Source organism: Aythya fuligula, chromosome 14 (assembly GCF_009819795.1).
Source record: "Aythya fuligula isolate bAytFul2 chromosome 14, bAytFul2.pri, whole genome shotgun sequence".
In the NCBI taxonomy this organism is placed as follows: domain Eukaryota; kingdom Metazoa; phylum Chordata; class Aves; order Anseriformes; family Anatidae; genus Aythya; species Aythya fuligula.
The window spans coordinates 12,092,419-12,117,778 of NC_045572.1; the positions used below are offsets into that span (position 1 = coordinate 12,092,419).

At 45.4% G+C, this 25,360-nt stretch overlaps 2 protein-coding genes across 5 annotated transcripts in view; one reads left to right on the forward strand and one right to left on the reverse strand.

The window, feature by feature from the left end:
• Positions 1-2,378: 2,378 nt before the first annotated feature.
• Positions 2,379-25,360, reverse strand: part of CYFIP2 (cytoplasmic FMR1 interacting protein 2) — a 50,172-nt gene continuing 27,190 nt past the window's right edge. For all 4 annotated transcript variants that reach the window (XM_032196661.1, XM_032196657.1, XM_032196659.1 and 1 more), the window contains exons 21-31: positions 25,011-25,130; positions 24,132-24,331; positions 23,567-23,654; positions 14,849-14,992; positions 13,229-13,319; positions 12,404-12,534; positions 9,275-9,347; positions 8,657-8,751; positions 4,713-4,951; positions 4,090-4,237; positions 2,379-3,563 (exon numbers count right to left, since the gene is read on the reverse strand). In XM_032196661.1, coding sequence (XP_032052552.1) covers positions 3,396-3,563; positions 4,090-4,237; positions 4,713-4,951; positions 8,657-8,751; positions 9,275-9,347; positions 12,404-12,534; positions 13,229-13,319; positions 14,849-14,992; positions 23,567-23,654; positions 24,132-24,331; positions 25,011-25,130 — 1,497 coding nt within the window. In that variant the 3' untranslated portion in view covers positions 2,379-3,395. The remainder of the gene's footprint in view (positions 3,564-4,089; positions 4,238-4,712; positions 4,952-8,656; positions 8,752-9,274; positions 9,348-12,403; positions 12,535-13,228; positions 13,320-14,848; positions 14,993-23,566; positions 23,655-24,131; positions 24,332-25,010; positions 25,131-25,360) is intronic.
• On the forward strand, positions 22,060-23,237 carry FNDC9 (fibronectin type III domain containing 9). Its single transcript, XM_032196662.1, has one exon. The coding sequence runs from the start codon at positions 22,079-22,081 to the stop codon at positions 22,739-22,741; it is 663 nt and encodes a 220-aa protein (XP_032052553.1). The 5' UTR covers positions 22,060-22,078; the 3' UTR covers positions 22,742-23,237.

Here is a 25,360-nt window from a genome sequence, read left to right on the forward strand (position 1 = left end):
ACTTAAAATATCCATGGAGGGGTCCACATTTTCCTAGGAAAAAATAAGAGGTCTGCAGATCATGAAAGGCTGCAAACTAGAGGATAAGAGTACATCTGCAAGGAAGACATGCAAACCTGGCAAAAAAAAAAAAAATCAAGTGTGGAGAATATGCCTGATCTTTTGACAATCTGTTATTATTTAGCCCTGCTGTCAGAAATTTGCTCCCTATTTACACCAACAATTATGCTGTTTTAAAAAAAAAAGGGGAAAAATTACACTTCACTGAGTTTTTTGAAGACCTAAGCCTGAAAGCCTGAACCTCTCAAATACAATCAAGGAGGATTAGAAAACTGAAACTAAAGACGAGTTGAATCCTTCAGATAACAAAAGGAGGGTAACATTCAGTCTCAGAAATGAAGACTGTAAGATTATCCCTAGCTGATCTCATACTACTTGAACAACAAGGCAAAAACAGCTGCATCCACTCTACAGCCAAAAGTATTTCACATTTTGTTCATGCACTTCGGATGTTTTGCTCAAAACATTTCACCCCTCAGAATCTGAAGGGGTTCCATTCTGCCAGCAAATCCGAAGGCAAAAAATAGACCTACCTGTTTATTCATCCACCTGTTTGTTCAAGTACACAACTGTGTTTTGCAGGTTTTCAGAGAATTATCAAGCCAAAGCTACAGCAGAAGAATGTAAAGAGAGATGTTTAGGTAAAAATCTCATGACTCACTCCAAACCTGAACAGATGAAAGCAGATGTTAATATTCAACTTACAATATCCTATTTTGTCTAGCTATTTGAGACTGGGCAGTGTGGTACAGTTCATCCTTCTGTATTCTTGCTCATGCTGTTTTCTACCAAGCCTCCAACATCTTGTAATATGTCAGACGTAGTAGGACATTCACTTTGTGCTGTGCTCAGAGATGGCTCTGACAGCCAGAGACCTGTGCCACCTTTTCAGCAACACTTTCATACCAAATCAACAAGCATTTGCTATTTAGGTCATGAAAAATAGGATCGTGGTTGGATCTGTCTTGCTTGTATCCTGTTCTCCACAAAAAAAAAATAAAGTGCTTGATTCTCTTCCTCCTTTAAATATATATATATATATATATATATAGCTGTAGACACACTCCAGTAGTTTCAGCAGTGTAGAAGTGTTGGAACACAATGGAAAACCAGAACGAACATCCTTAGTAGAGAAAGTAAATAGAGAGCAAGAGTCCCAGGTCCTTATTGCTCTTTTGCTGCTCTTCCTTACAAGGTGAGGGAAACAACTCACCTTCCGAGGCTGGTCCTTCCCCGCCACTTAAAGGTTTCAGCCAGACTTCCTGAGATTTCATTTTACTTACAGCTTACTGTGCCGCACTAGTTCCTCCCAGCAGTTTAAGTGTTTATCTCAACTATTAAAGGAGACTCAAGGTGTGAAAATGTCCAGCACTTTGCATGTATGGGTTATTTGTTGATTAGCAAGGAAATAGGAGAGTGTCTGGGAGAACAAATTCATCTCACACAGCAAGGTCTCGTCTTGCTAATAATGCAGTGCTGGCTGTTGTTTCCTAAGACAAAATATTCCATGTGGGACATTTCTACTAATTAATAGTATGTTTCCTCTGAGAGAATACATGCCCAGACTCTGCCTTTTTAACATCTGTAGTAGCATTCAGTTTACATGGCATGATGAGATGCATGAAAAGAATATATTATAACATCTGTATATTGTAACAGCAATTACCTGCTGTGATCTGGTTAAAGCTGAGAAAAAAAATATTGCTAGTGGTGATGCTATCATTATCTTCTCCTGGAGCATGTGGTTTGATCTCTGTTAGCTTCAAGCACAAGGTTTTGTATTGCTTCTGTGGGGGGAGCAGGGAAAAACCATGAGTTCTGAAATTCTTCCTTGAAGTTCCTACTGATTTTTTTTCCCCAACATCTGATAACTCCAGGGCTATTAGACAAGCTGAGTGGGAAAAGGAAACAGACTTCAGTGTTCCCTCAGAATGCTTTTGAGTCTGGAAAATACTGTTTCTGTCATTTTTGAGTGATGGGAAGCTTACTAAGCCTTGCTGATACACACCATTCTCTCAAGAAAGATATTTGATGACTAGGAATTTGTCTAAAACAAGGGGAAATAGGATTCCAGAGCATACACAAATTTCACTTGGGCAGATAATGATAGAACAAGAGGGGACGGTTTTAAACTAAAAGAGGGGAGATTTGGACTAGATGTTAGGAGGAAATTCTTCACTCAGAGGGTGGTGAGGCACCGGAATTGTTGCCCAGATAAGCTGTGGATGCCCCATTCCTGGAGGTGTTCAAGGTCAGGCTGGATGGGGCTTTGAGCAACCTGGTCTGGTGGGAGGTGTCCCTGCCCATGGCAGAGGAGTTGGAATTAGATGATCTTTAAGGTCCCTTCCAACCCAAGCCATTCTGTGATACACATTCTAGCTCTCATCCTCAGCTGAATCAAAGATCACGTATGTTTGAGGTAACTACAGCTGCCTGCTGTCAGAATCAGTGACTGTTTTTACCCAAATTAGCATGGACAAAAGCATATTCATGTGAATGCAATCTTTTCCATGGTCCTTGTTTACTTTATGGAAGATGTGTCTTCAGGGGAGAACCTTTGAATCAAAATAAGTGGATGTCCCATTGCAGTGAAAAAGCCAGGCCGTTTTCAATTTCCTCCAGCTTTCTGAAGTGCCAAGGAGTTATTTGACAGCTATTTCATCACTGTTGTGAATCCTGACTGCCAAAGCTCCCTTTAGCAGATGCTAGACAGGCCAACAACTTAACAGAGAGCACACAGCTAGCCCCAGCCTGAGGCATGCAGCAAACCAAGGCTGGCCAGGCCCAGCCCCTCTGTGCCGTTCCTTGGTCCTCAGGATGCTTCCACGGGTAAAATCCTGCCTTCATCCCCTCTTTCCCCAAAAGAGCAAGTCAGGGTTTGTCTTCAGACCTTCCTGCCCCATGGCTGGTGGCACACATCACAGGTGGGGTTGATTTGCCCTATTGCTTCTGTGGTGGGAGCGGGCTCCCAGCACTGCGGAAACACGCAGCTCTTCCGACAGGAGCCCCACCTCTGGGACTGCAGTATGGCTTCAGAGTTTTGGGTTAGACTGGACGAATCACAGGGAAAAACAGACCACTTCATGGAAGAAAAGCACATTTTGCCCGCCCGCTCCCACCCGCCCCCAAGTCTGAAAGCTACAAGTAAAACGGGTCACAGGGATGGTACAGAAGAACATGCACTCAACAGGGCCAGATGGGAAGATGCGTCCTTGTGTCGTAGGCATACCCAGTCTTGCTTTGTTGCCAGGTCGCATGCCGTCAAGTTCATCCTCCCAGTTGTTCTGGGCTCAGTCTCTTCTCCCTTCCCAATGCACACAGGGGTAGTGTCCACACTAGCAGGTGGTGGCCAGTGACTGGTGGATGGGGGGCTGGAAGCAGCGCACGTGCTCCACCGTGGAACTGTCTGTTTCCACTGACTTCATGTACTTGTTCAGGATGGCAAAAATCTCGTTGTTCAGGATCTGATACTTCCTGATCCTGTCGGCCATCTTTTTCAAGGGCTGGAGGGATGGCGAAGGAGAAAAACAGTCAGTGAAGAGAATTTCATGTCAAGTATTGGTACCTCTGCCCTGCTGCTAAGAAACCTCTGCTAAAGCAAAGCAGCTATAACACGTGTTACAGTTCCACTTAGCACCTCCCAGGGACCGGTGACTCACTTCATTATAGGGTTCGATGACTCAAGAGAGAATTAACAAGGTCAGTGAGTGGTCCTGTGTTAACCGATCTAGAGTTAGGACTCCCAACTGCTTATTGATAAAGCCACTGAGATCAAAGGCTGGTTGCTGGAAATACCAGCTTCTCTGCTCCAGCTTTCCAACCCCAGGAAGAAGGTAAAAGCTTTGGGAGAAAAAAAGATTTGATTATCAAGCCAATTAAAACCTTGGCCTCTCTGCTGAGACTGCAGATGGAAATCTGATATCAAGTGTATCCAGTTTCAATAAGGTTAACACCAGGCAAGGCAGAAAAAAGAGAGAGAGAGAGAGGTGTGCTGGTTCAGGTCTTTTGGGACCTTACCCTTCAACTTACCACATTTTTTATGATTTCATCCTTCCCATCCTGCCTCTGCACCTTCAGCAGGTGGTAGCAGAAGTCAAAGAGGTCAAAGCGCCGTTGTTGTCCAAGGAGAACAATGATCGAGCAACCTGCCCAGTTCAGACCATCTCCAAAGCACTGCCTGGAGGGAGGACAGGATAGAGTTAGGTAAGAGCTGTCCTACCATGATACCAGGAACTTTCCTTGGTGGGGGAAAATCAGATTCAGTCCTATCCCTGGAAAGTGGGTGTACACCTAGAGAGAAACTCAGGGAGACCTGCGGAATTACATCAGGACCAGTGCATGGTGCTTCACCTAGCACGATGGATGAGGACCTTGCCTCTGACTTGGGTTGTACCCATCTACCCATTTTCTTCTCCATGTTACCTTGGACATGTCACTTTGTATTGCTCTTCTTCTCCCCATCTGTTCCGATGGGAAGCTTTTTGGGCATCTCTTTATGTCTATGCACAACAAAGTCCTGTCCTCAGGTCCCCATGTTCTCCCTCTACATCTCTGCTGGCTGAGGCAACTGCTGCAGCTGAGGGCATCCCAGGGGCTGTCTCACCCCGCTACCTCATGAGCGGTGTGCTAAGGGCAGAGCCTTGGACACTCACTCTGCAGTGAACTCATTCGTGCCCACGGGGATGCAGTACACAAACTGCATCGCGCTCCAGAGGCGGTGAAACTCCACGCATTCGTCCACATGCATGACCCCGTTTGTCGGGGGGGGTCCGCGCCAGATCGGGTCCTGCAGGTAGCTCCTAATTCGCGTCAGGATCACCTCGAACATGGATAACCCGCAGCACAGCCGCTCCTTCGTCAGCAAGTCACCTTCCCGGGCGATAGCTATTTGCTGAGAAGGAGGCGAACCAAAGAAACAAGTGACAATGTAATACAGATGAACCCTCCTGCTGGACTTAACGATTCCTCATCTCCCTGGCATATCCCATGCAAGATCCACCCTTACCTCTGATGGTTGCTCCTCTGCCACTCCCCATCAGAAGTGGCTCAACCCTCAAATAGAAGATGACTTACTATTGTGCTCAATTATATTTCAGCAAGCTGAGTATCTTTAGAATAACTATGCATCAGGAAGCAAAAGCTGAAGGCCAAACTCTGATCAGAAATACCGGTCCTTAATTCTGCTAGCATGCTGTTCTGTTACATGAGCACTGCTCGACGTTGCCAGGCTTAATTTCATGATTTTTGCAGATTATGAAAATGAAACAGGAGAGAACACAGACATTTTCCTTCCCAGGGCATTACCATCATCTCTAAAACACAGATAGGCTACAACTTCCTTGAGTTCCTATGCAGTTAGGGTTGAAAAGCTCTGAGGAAGATGAGAAGCCACTGGAACCTTAATACTGGAAAACCTGTGGTTTATAAGAAAGTCAAATAATCATTTTTTTCCAGCTGTGAAGCTTTCCACATGCATAGAATTTCTGTGATGTCTCCACTCAAATTTCCACAAACAAATCTGGAATGGCTCCACTGGATGGAGCGTGGAGTTTGCTGACTGCCCTGATGTCCTCTTTTGTCCCCACATGCCGTTACTGACTTCTTGCAGTGCAGCCAAAAATACCATGGGAAACAGGACAGCCAAGTGCTGTCAGAGTCGTGCCAGTGGCTGTGGAGGTAGGAGGCTCCAGCTCACCCTGCTGGATGGGTGACAGCCACGGGGCTCTGTCTGTAAAGGCAGAGCCTTTTACCTATTTCACCGCTTTGGCGGCAGCATGCAGAGCAAGCGTGACACTTAGCGACCCCCTGCCTATCCTAGAGCACTTCCTGGAGCTTCAGGTAGTTTTTAAGCATTTGCTCCATTTTCAGCAATCCGCCTAATGCCTATAAAAAATCAGTTATCCTGACCAGAATCACAATGGAGGCTCAGGTAAAAAGCACAGGCATATGTCCCAGCTAGACATTAAGAACATGAATTTTGCTCAGTTTATGTGGGTATTCTTTCTTCTGCACTAAGAAAAAATAATATCTGAATGTGCATATATTATTTTTCCTGACTATTGGTTTATGCTGGGATTAACCTAAAGCATTTTTAGTTTGGTAGCTATTGAAAGTGCTACAATTCCTGCTTTTGCCACAATTCCAAGGACGTTCCGGGAACCTTGGAGCAATTAATATTTAACTACTAGCAAATATCAGGGGAACACTGTTTTGCTCTACAGAGGACAGATTGAGTCTGGGATCTCTAGATTTGTTAAACTCAGGAATAATTATCACCTGAGTTTCATGGCACATGTTTTCTTAGCAAGTAAGGATTTATTTCATCCGGTATGTTTTTATAGCTAAAGGCTGTACTTACACTTTTTCTCCTCACCTGCTGCAAACTCTAATAATAGATAAACATTAGTGTCTGCACACAGTAGTCTGTGATGGCAAAATGGGGACACAACAGAAGTAAAGCCAGTTCACATGTAAATTAAATGTAAGCATTACTGTTTGCTAAGGTGCAGTGATAAAACAGGTATTTTTGAAAGAACTAGTCCAATGATCTTAGTAAGCTTTCTTCAGAAATGACAATCTAGGAAAGGATGTATCTAGTTTTCCAAAAAAAAAAGTGATACCACTCACACTTGCAGGCAGAATTTGGTTCTAAAATTCACCTCCCTAAGACCAGTGTTTGACATAGCACTACTCTCATTTGGTAGATATTTAATGTGGAGAAGGCAGCTGGACAGCTATTGGTCTTTTGCCAAATCTGCCTGGGGTTTCACTGACTTCTATGATAAAGAGAGGAAGGGTGATCTGAGGATAAACTGTCAAGGGATGCCACTGTGCTAGCTCAGCTATTCCCTCTGTCTTCAAAAGAGAAAGACTCCCATTACTTCCAATGAAAAAATTAATTGACGAAGCACTTTTGAAAATCCCTTGCCAAATATCTACTCAGCATTAAAAGGGAGATGATTCCTTTAACTAACCACTGTGACCCCCCTGGTTCTTTATGAATCACCTATCAAACAGATACTCATGGATTTCCAGTGCAGAATATTTACCACATACTCACTGACAGTTTTCCTGTCGTTGCACAGACTCAGTTATGCCATACCTCTTCTACAGTTTGTTAATTGCAAACTTGCCAGAGCCGTACCCAAAGCTACAAAGACTGCTGGGAAAGATCCCCACTAACTTGCAGCATTTGGCTCAGACCCTTCACAGCAGGTAATTATGTGCAGAGGGACACCTTTGGCAGCAGCCAACTTCTGCTCAGATTCTGGACAATTGCTCTAAGGCACTTATGCATTCTGCAGGAGAAACCCTGTATGGTCTGTGTCCAAAACTGTATTTCCAGGAGCAAGCTAGAAGCTATGGAGGCACCTACAGAAAGTCATTCTTGTGTTCATTTACGCCTGAGCTCAAAAAGTTCTGGTACTCAACTGTACCCGTGTGGTGAATGTGGGAATGGTTTACGGAAAAATTAATTCTTAGCAGGACATGAAATACCCTTTGTTTTCATCATCATAACTATGGCAAGGATAAGCAACAAGTGGACTCTAATAGCAGAGTTCAATGATGGTTTTGCATGGAAAGAAGGAGAGAGAGAAAGACCAACACAAAGACACAAAAACACAGAGGTGAATTCTTTTTCTCGAGTGTCTCCTTTGAAAGGAAGCCAATGGGGAAGTGAGAGAACTGTCTATAAAGTAAGACAAAGCTCTCAGTTATCCGGCCAGTTTCTTTGTTTCATATGATTTTCAATGAAGCAAAGTTCTAAATATCCTTGATCCATTATAAAAATGAGACAAAATTAGTAACTTTCTGCCTGCCTTCGATCTGTCACCTCATACAACTGAGCATTTGTTCCATTCCTTCAGCAGAAAATTACAGAAAAAGGGTGTTGATTTATTTAACACAATGACTTTTATCCTATTAAGTCCACTAACTGGGCAGTGGAATTTTGGCTACTGGTATCAGTGGGACTCAAATCGTGCTCAGTACATTGATCAATCCACTGGGATAATTTCAGCAGTACTCAATTTTTGCACAACATAGATTATTTTTTTTCAAGCTAAGACCCCACCTCAAGACAACACTTAAATGGAGCTGTAATTTTAAGCATGTGCCGAAGCTCTAAGCACGTGCTAGGAGGGAAACCATTCTCAGATGTATTCCTTGACAGGGATGAGCTTAAAAATATACCACAAGGCAGTCCTAAAATGGGATCCCCAAAAGTGACGGCAATTGATTAAGCCAGGGACAGCCCTGCGATGTTTCCCCATGAACCATCCCAACAATTCTCCGTCTTTTTAAAAACAGAGAGGAAAGAGGGTTTCAAAGCTGTCCATATTCAGAGCTGGCTTCTCACACTCTTGCGTTACAGCTCCCTGCCAGCACTCGAGACCGGAGGCAGCAACGCACCATCTCTGGACCCGCTCACAAATTTCCCTTTGATGTGTCCGCTAGGGCAAGGATTCTAATTTTCTTGTCCGATTGGCATTTTGGAATAAATAAATAAGTAAAGGATCACTTTCCCAGGGCCAAACAGGCCACGTGGGGACTGCTATGAATTTTCAACAGCCATCCCTTTCAATGAAATCCTTACCTGCGGAGTGCCCAGCCTCTCTATTAAGGGAACCAGGTGAAGTGGGGCATACTTGGCTTCGAGACGCTTCATGCGCACCTCCAAGCGTTCTCCTTCTGTCAAGCGAGCAGCAAACAGTGAAATGAGAGGAGGAAGTGGAGACCCGCAATTTCCGCCGAGTTTGCTCAGAGCTGCCCCCCAGCAACCATCCAATGAGACTTTGGATCAATGAGCCAAACCAACAGCAAATGAGGGGACCAGTGATGCAGAGAAGGGCGGGATGTGCGATTGCAGTCTCAGCAGCAGCTTAATCACACATGTCCAAAAGCATGTCCCTGTTACTGATCACTCCTGTTGAGATGGACATTTCATGCTGTCATTCTCCAAAGAGGCTGCAAAATGGCTTTAGAAGTTGAAAGGAACCCCCAAACTGACAAAGGTTTCAGTCTGTAACTAGGCTACAGAAAATGCACTGTTGGCATTTGTTTCCACCTGACTTTTGGCTGTATCCACTATCTAAACAGATATGCTTAGAGGGGGGAAGCAGGGCCAGAACTGATCCCTTGGCAGAAATGGGAAAGAAAGGGCTCTTGACAGAGACCTTTGAGTCTGTCCACTGCTGCCCTCTGAGCTTCTTACCTTTGATGTAGACCCTGGGCAAAATATTTTGGAAGGGAGCAGCATGCAGCAAATCACAAACTTCTTCCTGGGACTGAGGCAGGAAGAAAGAAAGATACAGTAAGTTAAAAAAACACCTATAGGGGGTGATTGTATGGCTCAGGGGTCTGGGCAACAATTCAACAACCCAATCACATCTACAGCACCTAGTCAAATCCAACCCAGCTCACTAATAAATCCAATAGTTTGAATCTAAATGAACTAAAACTGGAAGAAACAGCTCTCAGATTAAGCTAGGAACTTTTTATAACTCAATTTACCTTATGCCTATGCAAGGCCAGAACCTTATTTTGTTTTCTGGTCCACTTACTAATACTGCAAGTAAGGGGGGATAAAGGCCATAGAGATCTGTTTTATCTTACCCCTTGTTGTAACTGTTGTTTTTACTGAGTATGCCCAGGTAGGAATTACCCTTTGGCTTAGTTATTCTAGGATGTGTACATGTAAAATACACTGATGCATGGCTCCATTGTAAATAGGTATGTGATATATTGGCTGAAATTGTTTGTTTGTATGGTGTTCACAGCCAGTGCTATCCAACCAAAATCCCAGTGGTACAGGCCCTGGGGAGAATAGTACGGAAGTCCAGAGAGCAATAACATCATGAGATGCCACCTGAGAGGATGCATGCCAATGCACTAGAGAAAAAATAATCCCAAACATAGATGCACAAGGAGGAGAAACCTGGAAGTAGGAAGGTGGAGACTGAGGAGCGATGGCTGACAATACATCATATACGAGTCTGCAATGGGAAACAGCAGCAAGGAAAACCAAAGCTGTTCGACACAGAGGCATTGCGTCACGACACGGCATTAGTTTGCTCCTGTGAAACTCTAGTTCTAGGACATGCTTTCAGTTCTGAGCTTACCATAGAGATTTAGACACACTCGAGAGGAGGTCATGACAGAGCAGCAAAGATTTTCAGGGCCAGATGGAATGACTCAGCTGGGTCTGCTTGGGATGCGCGGGTGGGTACCCCATCTTCCAGCCCAGAGGGAGGGGACAGAGTGGCATGGAGCTGCAGGAGGCTGTACTGGCGTCATGGATGCTGGCATGGGAGCGTGTTTGTGCGAGTGCGGTCTGTGACAGTGCTGGAGGGAGAGGAACAGCACAGGGTCCCTCCTTGGGCGTAGAGGTGTTGGTGCTACCAGAGCCTGCGTATCGCCTTTGTTATTCTGTTTGCAAAGCGCTCTTCCTCCCTAGATGAATGTTCTTTCACTGCTCTTTCCCTCTGATAAAGAGAATAGTTTCTGATTTTGCATCCTGCATTCACCTAATATCTGTCCTAAAATTAGTCATGTGAGATTTTCTCCCCAAGGCCCATTACCTGAGAGTAAGAATTCCTCTTAGAAATTTAGTCCTAAGCAACACCTCATCCCTCAAATTTAAACAGTAAAAAGGGTATAGAACAGAGCAGACTGCTAATCTTCCCTAGAGCAGTCTCTGCCAGCAAATACCACCAGCCTTAGATTAGGCTGACAGCTATGAAGATAACTGCACCATAAAAGCAATTGTGCCTCCGGCACAGGGGCTCCATTAGAGGAAAGATCTCGTTGCACAGTGGCTCCAAGCATCTGACAACCCTCCAGCAAGCAAGAACCAGTGCCTGCTGTATGCAAAACTGCTTTATATTCTGAATCAATTTCTGTGTGGAAAAAACGAGGATCAGAGAGGTCGAGGACTTTGCTGGCATAGAAGGTGGGCAGATGTGGAATTTGATGGGCAGCCTTCCCAAAAGGACCCCCAAATTCTCACTGTGTCCCTTATTTTATGCTATCCTAAAATGCCATTATATTGCCAACGTACAGCTCCTGGAACTGGCAAAAACAGGAGGAATGTTTTTGCACTCAAATGAAACATTGCTAGAAGAAACCATCACATGTCCCTTAAATATCAATTTGGAAGATGGGACATAAAAGGCAAATGTAGTACATCTAGCATACAATTCAACACAGAACAGCCAAGAGCAATGACAAAGCCACAAAAGGAATAGAAACTGCCAGGATACTGTTGGCAACTCTGGTCATTCAATTAAATAAAGCCAAGCTGCTAGGTGATATCTCTCTCTCTGGTTTTCTTAACCTTACACAACTGCTGCTCTCTGAACGTGTGTGATGCACCGTGTTAGCAACTAGAAGGCTCTATAGCTGGGCTTAAAATGCGAGGGCAAGGGCAGACATATCCTTTTTGAGGATATGCAGAGATTCTCAGTTTTCCTGGTATTCTATGGTTGAATAAACTTGGAATCTTTGAACTTTCTTCTGGTTTCACTCTAAACGGAAATGTATGGCTTTGCTTGGAAATCCCATTTTGCGCTAGAGAACTCTTTCTAAAAAGAATCCCTAAGACCTGATAAAACTCTGTTAATACCATTCTGACATATGCATGATAATGTAAACCTGTTCAACATTCCTCAGTTGGCTCTGACATGCATTCAGCCACAGCCTTTATCCCATACCAGCTCAATCAAGTCAGAAAGGAGCTAAGAGGCTGAGAGTCTTTTGCAGGTGTAAGACACTTGGGCAAGGGGAAATATCAGGTTATCACTCTAGCTAAGTTTTGGTGAAGATAAAGTCATAGGAAATATCACAGGATCATCCGCTCTGAGATTTCCTTCCTGTTGGATTGCTTTATCCTTAACATCATTAGGACCAATCAGTTTTTCCTTTGCATTGGCACCCCAAAAAAGCAAAGGGCTCAAATCTACTCCTCACTGTATGAGTATGTATATATATGTATCCATATATATAATATATAAATATATATAGTAACAATCCCTGCCCCAAGGAGCTTACAATCTAGAAATAAGCCCCAGTTGTTTTTATTTCTCAGAAGGACAAACTTGGGGTAGCTTTGGGTCCAAGAATTAAATCTAGATCTTCCAGTATTCAGATTCTCCTTGAGCAATCCCAGATGTCAGTGACACAGCACCAATGCAAATCATCCCCATGGATCCCAGTAACACAGCCCTAGAGAGACCCTGAGCACACAAAAAGCTGGTAATTTTCCCAAACTCTTCTGTTAGAGAACCAATACTCTTGAGCTGGCAAATTCAAGTACAGTCTGTTGGTGCAGGGGGTTTTGCCTTACCAAAGCCTGCTCAATAAGGAGGCAGAAGAGAATGGCATTGCCCACTTCTCTGAGGCTCTGGAACACATCAGTCTTCAGCTCTGCGTACTCAATGATGTCCTTCAGCTGGTGGTGGAAAAACTCCAGGATGCCTTAAAAGACAAGGAAGGACAGTCAGAAAAGTGAGAGCCAAAGCTGCCTCCAGTGACTTGGATTAAAGGACAGTCAGTGCCCGGTGTGTCCTACATCATGAACTGCAAGCCGTGACTGCTAAACGGATAGACAGATCAGTGCTGGGGAGAGCTAGCATGCAGGGTCTCATCCTGCTTTCACTAACCCTTGGGAAATAAGGAGTAATTCATATGAAGGCCTTGCATTTCCTAATCAGAGGAAAAAAGAGATTCCAGGCTGTAATGGCTGTCCTTGTGCTGGTTCATGTATAACAGTTCCCCATCCGGATCAACTGCAGACTGCAGCCATGCTGCAAAAAAATCTTCACAGCAACTAAGCAGAGCTTTTGAAAAAAATAAATGAAAGTGACCCCACAGTAACAAAAGCTTTAAAAAAGTCCTGAAAACAGAAGTTAAGCTACCAGCAGATGTTCCCTTATGAATCACCTGTGTGTTGAAGAGAAATTTCTAACAGAAAACTTCCTGGAAAAGTTTTCCATACATGTTCCAGTGTCAACAGCAAACCAGCTGGAGGTTTGTCCCAGGGAGCCTGGGCTGGAAGCTGCACCCAGGTGCCAATCCTTGTTTAATTACTGGTTGGTGCCTGTGTTAATGCTGCACAAACACGTGGGCGAGCTCTTGCTCAAAGCATTATGCATCTCTCTGTAGCACCCACCTGGAGAGCCGTATTCGTGTCTTGGCAAGCGGCAAATCTTGGGCATTACTTCTATCAGAGTCTTCACGTACTGCAGGATGGTGCCTTGCAGCTGTCAGAGACAAAGGGAGGTTAAACTCTAAGGATGGCTTCTTCTGGCATGGGTTTTAGAGGACAGCTTGTGGCTAGGGCCATGTCTGACAACAAACGGTGAAACGAGTCGAAGAAGAGCTTGCTTTGTTTGGATTTCACCCAGACAGAAAATCCAGCCGAAGTGCACGGAGATTTTACAGCTTCCTCCCAAAGAATAAATCATGGTTGCCTGGATTTTGAACTTCAAAATACAGCTTGCTGTGTTTGCGTTGTTTGCAGCTGAAATCCAAACAAGGCTCAGTCTTGGATCCAGCTGGGCTTATGCTCCTAACCCACAGAACATTTGACCAGAGCTGCCAGAGGAGTAATTCCACAGCACAGGAAACGCTCTTTCCACCTGATGAATGATCACTAGATACTGAGAGTTTAAATACATAAATAAATTACATGCACGTACAGCAAGTTTCTGCGGATTGGATGTTTTGAACTAACACGGACAAGAGCGAAATATATTTCTTAGTTAGAAAAGCTTGCTGTCATTTGGAATTATATACCTGCATCCTGTAGACACATTATATGGGATTATGCGCTAAACACAATTTAGCCAAATGCAAGATCTCTGTCTTGGCACGGAATGCTGTCTGATCTCGCACACCAGCTACAGCATTTTCAACTAAGTGACACAAATTACATCGTCAATAGCTACAGTACTTTACCGCAGAGAAACTGGATATATGCTTGAGATTTTCAGTCCTATATTGCTTTGCTAGACACATTCAGAATGACATTATTGCAGCCAAAACAGAATTTAAATATTTATAATGAGTTAAAGTCTTCTCTCCAGTAAAGCAGGTTTTTTGGTAGAAAAGCGTGACCTGAAAAATTGTACATTTTTGCATACTCCCTCCTGCCTTGTTAGTGCTCTGTATTGCTAGCACCCTTAGGGAGCGTTTCCCTGTGGATATCACATCTCTCTTCCGAGGGAACTACAAAGCAGATGGAGCTACTGGCCACCTGAGTGTCTGATGGAAATGGCCATATGGCTTGAATTCATAAGAACTTACCTACAGCAGGAATTTTCTTAAAGCCTTTTTCATCAGTTTTGCGTCCTGCTCTCTACCTCCCCAGGGGTATCAAAAAGCAGTGAGACAGAGGCTTTTGTGCCACTGCTGAGCACCAGCATGTGTCTTGGAGGTCTCCCAGGCTGCAGCACAAGTGGTGCTGAGGGGCAGTGGGGATGAGCACCGCATCCCCTTGATTACCTCTTGGTGGCTTTTAGCAGAGCAAAATGCACGCACCAGTACCCCCAGATCTGGGTCAGCACTTCAAGACAGTGGGAAGACTCCACCATCCCATGGGAATCAGGGGGATGCCTTTGCAGCAGTGGAATCACACCCTTAATGTGAGCGTCACTGTGTAGATAAAGGTGCACAGAAGTGCCCAGATTTGAACACCCTGGACCAGGGCCCAAAGCCCAGGCTGACTGCCCAACCTGACCCCCTCAAGGCATCGGGGTTTCTCCATCGTCAGGGTTAAGGTCACAATTACCAGGCTCTTGACGATCTTCAACAGCTCCTCCATGACCACCGCGATCCCTTGATATCCAAGAAGCCTGCAGATCGTCTTGAAATGAGGCGGCCCCACGAAATTGCGGTAGGAGCTGTAGATGTGACTGTAGGCAATGTTGAGAGGCTGAGAAGTTAGAAGCACAATGACAGTTAGACAGTATTTACAGGACCTGTAAGTAATTCTCTTATCTTAGTATTAGGCTCCAACACTTGAAATAATTTTTAAGAAAAGCAGGAGAAATAAAAATCCCTGTAAGAAATTTATTGTAAGACTTCTTGCGGCACGAAGAGATTGCTTTTCTTTCCGTGCAGTCAAATATATTTGAGTCTGAACAAATTGTCACATCACAAGGTTTATTATCGTGCTGTGTAACCAACACCGCTTTCATTTCCCAGGTAATTTGCTCTCCCATATATTCCCAGTCAAAGATTTCAGTTCACTGGCCTTTTGTTTCTTCAAACTCAAATTCTTCTGTGCTAAAATTGAAAGCATTATACACAGATAACAAGACAGATTTTTTTGCCCTCCTATTGGCACTTGCTTCAGATAAGAAATACTAAGAAAAGTAGGAATTCCAGCATCTGAACCTAAGAGCAGTGGGAAGAGACACAGAAATGATCCTTTCCACACCCTGTGAACCCTACATGTACTTAAGACATCCACGCATGACTGAGAAAAAGGGGAAGAATCTGGCTTTTATCTAGGGAACACCCTTGGCGCTCTGGCCCCCAGAAAATTTTTAGCAGCAGAAAACAGGAGGTGATTTCCAGGAGTGTAATTTGTCAGTACCATGTTAGAATGATAGCAGCAGGGAATTACTGCAATTTTTGGTCATTAGAACATTTTTTGGATCCATTTGGTGTGAGGAAAGGAGAAGTGGGAATTAATTCACTTGTGTGATCAGAAAGAAAAAAAAAAGAAAATGAGTTTTAGCTGAGGCACTGCATGCTCAGCTTGGGCTCTGCAAGAGAAGTGCTGGCACCGTGACTCAGCCCTAGCAGGGAAGGGCTGCAGCCTCCCCCACGCGATCTGGAACAACCACGGCTTCAGTAAACAGCACCAAGCATGAGCTTGAGGAGCCTCAGGCGTGCAGTGCCCCTTCCAGCAAAATACGGATACCCCCGGCTCATGTATTCTGGAACTAAATTGTATCCCAAGCATGCCGTGCACGGCTGGTTGTGCTTCTGACAAGAGCACGGCGTGCCAAAGGGGTGCAGCATCCTCACGCAGCAGGGAGCTGGCATCCCACAGCTGTCGTACACCCAGCTCGTCCTCCACTTCTTGCTCACTTCCTTGGGACTTACACAAAACGCCTAACGAGTTACAAAGAGAAGTCATTTGCTAAGCACTAGGAAAGTGTTTTCTTTTGCTTGCAGTTACAGAATTTCTGCTGACTGATGCACTGATGTCACTTTCATAGACTTGGCAGTTGCTTTAATCAATTAATTAATTGTTCCTCATTTTGTTACAGCCCTGTTGCTTTGTTCCAGGGACGTATCACCTACTATGATTCACGGGCACTCTCTGAAATAGCTAGCAGAAAGAAGATAAAGTTAGAGAGTCCCCTACATTCTGTGAAACAGAACTTCACCTCCTGGCCCTGGTAGATAAAAAACAAAACCCTTCAACTCTATCCTGTGCATCAATACTTTTAGGTATAGAAAGGCAACCTTGTAGGTTCTGCTTTGCATTCATTCACTACGTGCATAAACTTTCTCTCCCATCTCATGAATAACTAAGGGCCAGAGTTTAAAATAGATTTAGGCAGACAGAAGCCGACTTTCAAAGCTCCTTCAATGCCAACTGCTGTTAGGAGAACTGCTTTTGAATATCCTGCTTAGGCTTCTACCTGCATCCTTAGATATCCAAGGCTGTAGAAATCTGTCTGTTAAGGCGTGATCCAAAGCCACAAGATACACACACTGATACGAGTAGAAAACAGCAATAGCTTCTGTTTTGAGAAGCATGCTTGTTTAACCACCAGGTGACGCCCAGCCTGCAACAAGTGCCCAAGGGCTGGCACCCCAATGCAGAGTCACAGCCATAGCCCCAGCACAGCCCCTGCAGATAACAGAGACCGGGGGGGATAAATATCCCCATTTCAGCAGGCTCATGAATCAGCACTCACTTCTAGAAGCCCCTTTTCTACGCCACAGCTAGGAGACGGTGCTCTGCACGTGCAATGGTCCCTGAGCTGGGACGTGACCAGTACCCGGTCATGGAGGAACTGGTCACATTTTCCCTGTAATGGGGCTGACATTTTGCTGCACGGGCAGCGAGCGTCTGGTGCTGCCGTGCAGCCTCCTGCCTAGCAGTGGGATAATGGGGCTGGAGAGCAGCTTTGAAGCTGACTTTTCCTTCAAGTGGGGGTCCCAGCAATAAGCTTGATGAGGAGAGGATCGTTTTGGGATGCGCACTGGCTGCAGACGAGCAGGATGATTCATCCCCGCCTGTCTGTGAGATGAGGTAGGTTTGTTGAGCTCTCAGCAGAGCCACACAGTGCATCAGCAGCAGGCTTGCATCTAATAATAATACCTTGTGAACAATTAAAATATAACTCCATTTAAGGGTGAGATACACAGCTTGGGTAAAAGACTGTAGGATGTAAAAAATGACACCAGGGTGTATTTTAAGAGAAACCAGCTGAACATACAAGGTGGTTGTGCAGCACGGCTCACTCCCCCGTGCTGGGTGGCTGCTGCCACCCCCTCAGAGAGCAGGAGCAAAGCCCCAGTCTCACAGACTGTTGGTAGGTTTTGCTGTTCACAGGAACAACAGCCACTGAGGACACTGAAGAGGTTTGCCCCAGCTTTGGTTTGGGGCCAAACAGGCAGGTTTGGGAGCCGGGAGGCTGGGTGTGCAGGCAGGTTGGGATTTGCAGCAGTGGGCAGAGCTCCCAGTGTCCCAGATCTCTTGGAACATAAGAGGAAAGCATGGGAGCATGTAGGAAAGGTCCCACATTGCTTTGGGAGCTAGTGAGGTTATTAGGAATGCCCCGGAGCACTGAACACCAGAGCGGCAAATGAAGGGAAACAAGAACTCGGTGTCATTTCCACATCTTCAAGCTCATTGTTGGCTATCAACCAGACCTGTCTGAGCTCACCTGAAGGAAGGCAGGGAGAATTTTATCTGATAAAATAGATCGGAAAAAGAGACAATAGACAATACTGCTTGTGCCAGAAGTCCCTTGGAAAAAAATAAAGAACTAGCAAAAGAGGAGTAGATTTAGAGACAAAAAAAAAGGACTATGAACTGCGTGTGTATTCTGTGCCTCAGTATAATGCCTTGCTGTACTGGCTGCCGATTGCTACTCACACACGCACATAGAGCTATTACTTACAATGAGCTGCTAGCCATGGCAGGACAGGCAGCACAACATGTGCAGTCTGTTGGAGGGGCTCAGCAGCCCCCGCTGCCAACACCACCTGCAGCAAGCACAGCCCCGTAACGCCTTTGTGCCACTGCTGCAGCCCTGGCAGCAGAAAATAGAGCCACTCCATCCCACTCGCACGCCGTGACTATTTATACAAGTGCCAGCAGCATGCACTGCCCTGCAGGTTACGTCTGCCTGCATGTTCCTAAAAACTCATGGGCAAATTCAGCCCCCAGGGGAAGCAGTGATCTTCAGTGATTCTGGTGCAACCCTGGACCCAGCAGTGCCAAAACAGAAGCATTCATGAAAATACATCAATTAAGCTCCATCTAGAGCATTGTCAGAGCTAAGAAGTGGTTAATGAGCAGTGAGAAGTGGGTTGCTGGTGATTTTACAGCTTCTTTGTAGGAGACGTGAACACCTGCTGCATTTTCTAAGTGGCTGAATGACAGAGGATGGCTCACTTTCTGCCGGTCACTTGAGCACACCCGTGGATTGCCTGCTGCAGGGAGTGATGGCAGGCAGGGACAGGCGGGGACACCAGCAGGTGTTATTTGGGTAGTAGGGAACACCAGTGCTAAAGCACTGGCACGGTTTTGGTGGGCTTTTGTCCTAGGAAATGAGAATTTCAAGTTCATCCCCCAGGTAAACTGGTGCCAGCTTGACTTCGGGAGCAGGCAGTGCCAACACCACTGAAAGCTTTGGTGCGGTTCCCTTCGGGCTAGCGGTGAATCGCTGACTGGAGAAAGCTTAGCAGGACCCTTTGCTGACCTAATTAAGTATTCCTGTTTTCCTTGTTTTCTTTCGTTCCTGTTAACATGTTATTTGTGAACAACTGAAATTTAATTTTGAAGCAACTGTGAACATCAGTAAACTCAACAGCCCAGCTGCAGTAGGGAAGCACTTCTCCCATGAAAATACTATCACGTGGTGTATACCACCTTTCCGAGCAAGGGTTTGTATCCTCAGCTCTCTCCCTCCAGGCAAGGATGTACTTTACTCACAGCACAGGAGCAGCTAAGAAGTCTCCCCCTGCTTCTGCAAGAAGGACCAAGTGATATAAAAAGCAGGAAGCCACCTGGGAGCACTTCCATTTCCATCCCTACCCATAATTATTTTCATCCTTAATCCCAGTTTTCAGCTCTCTGGCAGCTGCAGCTCACTCAGAAACAGAAGAAAATACAGCAGGACCTGTAAGATAAAACACCCAGAACTGCAAAGCATCAATCAAAAGCAAGGGTGACATGTACAGCCCAGGCTTCTAACAGCCTCTCCTGATCCAGTCTGCATCATTTCCTCATTAATACATTCTGGAAGATCTTTGAAACACTGAAAACACCTTTCTAGTAAGGATGTGGAACTAATAACTTCAGACCCAGAATCAACATTTCTTTCGGGAAAGTTTCCCTCTTGAATACATTTTGGCTTCAGAGAGCAGTGCGTCACTTCTTGAGAGCCTCTCTTTACTAGTTCTGCTGCCATATCTGTCCCCTTCTGGCCACAGGCTCGGGCTGCTCCCCCAAACGCTGCTGCTGCTGACTCTGTCTCTCCCTCCTGTCCTCTCACCTCTCTGATGGGACATCCCCGAGTCTCCTGTAAGGCAGGGGCATTCAAAGAGCCTGTCTTAATCCCACAGGAGTTTAGCAAGGATCAAGGTCTTTGAAAATCCAGTTCCTGCTCCTACCACACAGCTTGGAGAACGATTAAGAAGTGAATGTGTACTGCTGCAGCAGCAGGGTTGAAAACCTACTGCTCAACTAGCTTTGATTTAAAACAGCAGTTTAAATATGCAAGAAAAGCATTAAAGACAAAGCCCTTCAGTGACAAACTATCAGTAGGTAATAATAATCTATCAAAAGGCCAGGAGCTGGATGTCATGCCCTGTGCCAGTGTGGTTCTGACCCCAGACCCTGCTGGGGGGCAGTGGCTCTGGAGTAGGGTTGCAGCATTCGCACTGCGGGGCTGCAGGTGGGGAGGAAAGAAAAACAAAACCAAACAGAAAACAAAACTGCCTGTCTTGTTTTTCTGCCTCAGAGACCCACTTTTCTCAGGCAAAAGCTTTTAGGGATAACGTTCCCAAATCATTGGAAGACGCCTGCCCATCCTTTCCTATTGGTTGCTATGGTGAGAGATGACGGAGCCCGAGATGGGTATAACACGAGGCAGTGCGCGGGGAAGGGATTTAGAGGCAGGAGGGACCTGGCGGTGGGAAGAGGGGAAGAAGGGAAGGTGCCACACTGCTCACCAGCACCGAGGGGCTGCTGCGGACCCGCAGGGGAGGTAAGCTGCTGCCTGCGGCACCGGGAGTGCCTAGGGACGGGTGCTGTGCTTTCCTGCTCTGCTCCTAAGAATGCTTAAAACAGTCGTTAAGATGAATCTGCTTCTAGAGTGAATTAAGAGAAAGTTAGTTTTATTAAGGGGAGGAGGAAAAAAAGAAAGAAAAAAGAAATCAACTCTACTGCATGCAGCTCCTGCTTGGGGTGCTCGGCTGGCTGAGAGAGACAGACCTGTGACAAGGCTCAGAGGGCACTTTGGTGACCTGAAGGAGCAATGTACCAGTCTGTGGCTGCTGTTAAACAGCAATTTGTTAGTGGTTGAAGTCTTTTATCCAGGGGAGAACTATTTAATTGTTATTTGTACATTTGGGCTTCCTTGAAGACACTGATATTACATTTCACCAGACTTCGGATCTCACACTTCAGATCCTGATATTACACAGTGTGAGATGCTGTAGGAACAGAAAGACTTTATTAAGCAACAAGTTAGGTATGCAAAGTGCAGCAACAGCCTAAAACAGTTATTTAATCATTATGCAGCTTTTCCATGTGACATTTAGGTGTAAAATCAAGATTTCTATTGGAAACTCCACAAGGCAAACTGGAGCTAGCCTAGTAATCAGTTTATGTTAATCACACTTGCAGTATCCTTTCTATTCCATGGGAACGGAAGCAAAAAAGCTTTTTATATAGACAACGAGTCGCAAAGAGATTTGTACAAAATCTAACTAGAGCATAAAGTATGCCCTATGTCCCAGGTGGTGTTTTATTTATCTATCTATCTATCTATCTATCTATCTATCTATCTATCTATTTATTTTTCCAAGAAGCAGCAGGATGATAGAGTAGTCTGGGCACCAGCAGAATTCAAATTTGGTAATTTTAGCCACCTAAAATCTAGCATCTAATCTAAGCCTGTCAGGAACACTCCTCCTGTCAGTAGAGAAAGCTCCCTCCTACCTTCTGGGCAGCTCAATTCCTACAGTCGCTTTCTCTTTGCAGCTGCAAAGGGGCATATAACAGTTTCTACATTCAAGGAAGAGAGGTGGTGACTGAGAGAAAAGACAGTAACAGCCATGAGCATGGAAGTCATGGAAGCAGCAGGATTAGAAATGAAAATATTGATTGTGGCAGGTGCCTTAACAGGTTATGTTTAATTTCCACAACCTCCCTGTGAGTGTAGGAGCCTACAGCAAAAATGGGAGGTTTCAAAGCAGTCACCTGAGTTACTCAATTTCTAAAAGTTTGCTGAAAAGTCTAAAGACAGTTGAGAGGAACCTTTCTGTTAGAGAGTGCTTAACAGTTCTCGAAATGCATTTTTTTTAGTGACTAATATTTGCAAAACAAACAAAAAATAGTGCAGAGACATTCATGACTTATCTGACAGGCTGTACATTCTAGTCATTTACAAAAAACAAAGGGAATTCTCCTGAAGCCTGTAAGAGTCCAATACAAAGGCTAATAAAGCTGGTGGAAAGACTGCACTGATGTCAGTGGCCTTTGAGCCCATACATGCATTGGGGAACTCAGCCTCTCCCTGCTTCTGGTTTCAGGGGCACAATGAACATCGAAGTGCACAACATCACTTACACCAGTGCCACGGTCTCCTGGGCCACAAACAACCCTTGTCCGGAGAATTACTACCACGTCATGTACCGCCCCAACTGGAACAGCGTCTTCGCTGGCTACTTACGCCAAAACTTCCACCGTGAGGAGCGAGTTCCCCACTCCCTCAGCTCCCTCGTCCTCCACCGACTCACGCCCTCTACCATCTACGTCCTCTGCATCACGTGCAAGAACTCCTACCCCTCCAGCAACCACTGCACCACGTTCCACACGCTGGACCAACCCCCCCTGCTTTTCGGGGGCTCGAAGCACGAGCCCACCACCTCCATGTGGATGGTGAGCAGCCTGCTGCTGCTCTGCTTCATAGCTCTCCTGGCCTACGGCTGCCTGCAGTTCTGGTCGGCACGGTGCCGCGGGGCGTCCAGGCTGAAGGAGCCTGATGGCAGCTCAGAAGAAGTGGGAGAAGGCAGCAGCTCGCTGGATGGTCCCTCGAGTGACGGGCTGAAAGAGGAGCTTCTGGAAGTGCCCATGACCACCGTGCTAATGAGGAGCTCCAGTTTCATGAGGGAGAGCCCATATAGTTCCCCCCGCTGCTTCTTCCCCTATAAGAACAGTGATGACAGGAGGGCCATCTTGCCACAGCATGGCCTTCAGTGAGAGCAAAAGGGAGGCCCTGCTTAGAAGTTTGGTTCGTGCTGTTTTTCCCAAGCTCTTGCCAACACAAGCATCTGTGTTGGGAACTGTTTGTCCCAGGGCAGAACATGAGGTGGAAATATTAGCCGCAGGGAGAAAGGCTTTTGTCAAGTGACAAAAATATTCTCATTTACTGAGCGGCTTTTAAAAGGAAACCAAGTCAGCTTTCTGGGAACAGCCAGGCTATGCTGACTGTAGTGTCATTATCTAATCTGCATCGGTACTGTAGATTCACTTCAAAATCATCAACCAATGTACACAAGAAATAAACTCCACTCCAGTAGTTTCATGCTTGAGTGATTCTCCATTAGCATCACCCCCCAAGCCCTCGTAATGCTTGTATAAACAGTAATCATGGCCTGACAAAAGAGCTTTTTGTCAGTAATAAGTTGTCTACATTTGCACAGAAGTATTTTAGTAATTCCCTTTTTGAACTACAAACAGGATTCCTGAAGTAACACCCTCCTCGGGGAGCAGCACTGCTCTGGAGCTCCAACTCACTCTCCTCTCTCTGCATTTAGATGGATGTGACTTGGTCTTGGTGCCAATGAGCACAGAGCAGTGTCAGTGCCCCCTAACACAGGCATGTTACAGAGAAAAATATGAGAAAGCAATAGCAAAAAGCACAGTGAAGCTGCTTCTTGCATGGCTTCTTGGTTTCACACAGCAATGTGACCCGGTACATTTGCATCCACCACACTGTTAATGAACTAGTTCTTGCATTGCTTTCTTCCTAAATAAAGGACTCCAACATCCACCCCTGCTGGCTGCTGTGGCTCATTTACTGACCTTGGATCCATAGAGGTAATAGGGTTGAACGTTGGCCGGTTTGTCCCGCTGGGGTTCCTGCGTGAAGGGGATTGCTGTCCTCACAAACCTGTGGTGGGCACAGGAGACGGGGAGGAAAGCGGTCAGTGCCTGGTTAACCACGGTCAGTGCAGACACTGAGCGGTCCGGGATGAACTGCAGTACCTGAGCTACACGAATGAGCTCCAATCTATCACTGATGTAAAATACATTGGTTTAACATACTACAAAGGTGGTTTTGTTGTCTTTTTTTTTTTTTTTTTTTTTTTTTTTGAGAAGCTGCCACAGTTCTGCTGTGGAGTCACAGCCCTCTAAACCAAACTACCTCAGTTGCTTGCAGTCTCTGTCCAACTTTGGTGCTCGAATTTGTTACCTGAGCTTTCAAGGCCAGCAGGAGCTGGTGGGCTTTAACTTTTTCCATTGCTGCTGCATTTCATTTGGTATAAAAACCTCACTGCAATGCATGTGAATTTTATGTGGCAGGTGTGATGTGTTGGAAAGAAACACAGGGTCTTTGGATGCCCCCTGCCCTGCTTTTCCTCCTCACCTGTTGGTGGATCCGTTGTAGCAGTAGTTGGGTAGAAAGTCAAAGTTGAGCTCCCAGAAGACATGGAGGGTGATGCGCCCATAGGGTGCGGAGACGTTGTGGTTGGCCTCCCGGAACATGGCATCAAAGCTGTCCAAAGTCATGTGCTTGCACAGCAACCTGTGAGTCAGGCGATTTATTTCCAACAGCCACTCCAGCTCCTGCAGCACATAAAGCAGTGGCAGATGCAAAAGTGTTACCAAGATGACAACAGAAACAGCTGATTTAATTGCCAAGGGGATGACTCTATATCCACACCCCACACACAACTTCCCAGGTGAGGATGTAGCAAATGCTAAAGGCATCAGTTTAACTCAGTGGCTGAGGCCAATTGCACTTCTACTCAAGGGGGTCCTGCTCCAGTATCTCCTAAACTTGCAGGCAGAAAAAATAATTTGTTCCCCACTGAGTGCTGGCTGGCTTTCACAACAGAATCCTTCGGAGGTGGAAACTGGTAATTTTACACTACTTGACTGTGATGCTCCTGTAAAGTATCAAAGGCAGCAAATCCTGTACGCACGTAAGCGATCTCAGCTACCTGCAGCCAACAGAGGGAATTACAGTTAAGATTTCCCACTCCCAGATCACAGGACTCTATTCTATAATGTCTGCAAAATTTAACTGCTGACTGTTACCTTACGATTTACACAGATATGGCCCAATAATAATGCAATTAAGGCTTCATAAGTAGAAACAGTAGAGACTCAGCATCATAACGGAGAATGCATGTCTGGCTGAAACCTACTGTAGGTGGGACTTCTGGCAGAAGACAGCTGACTCTGTATTCACAGCAGTGTATTATTCTCAATATTTATTGTTTTAGTCGGGAACAGTTCTTACCACTATGGATGTCAGGTCCTCACTCTCGAAGCGGCTAATGGCCTGGTCTAATGATTTGTACATCGCTGCTGAGATACGCTGGGTTATGAGCCTGTTCAGGTCAATTGACCTACCCAGCAACTGGGAAAAGAAGAGAAAATATTTGTTTGTTATATACAGATGGGGACAAGCTGTTTTAGTATTTCGATTGGTTTTTAATAGACGGAAGTTAAAGCCAAATATCCAGTGCTGCTTAAATGTGAAAATGGTAATACAAATGACTCTGTTGGGTTTACTATTACTTAGGAAAGTAAGGATGGAAATGTGAAGCTTAACGTAATTATAATAACATAATTAATTAATTGCCCCCT

Coding starts and splice junctions, on each gene's coding strand:
- FNDC9 (XM_032196662.1), top strand. CDS start 22,079: ATGAACATCGAAGTGCACAACATCACTTACACCAGTGCCACGGTCTCC.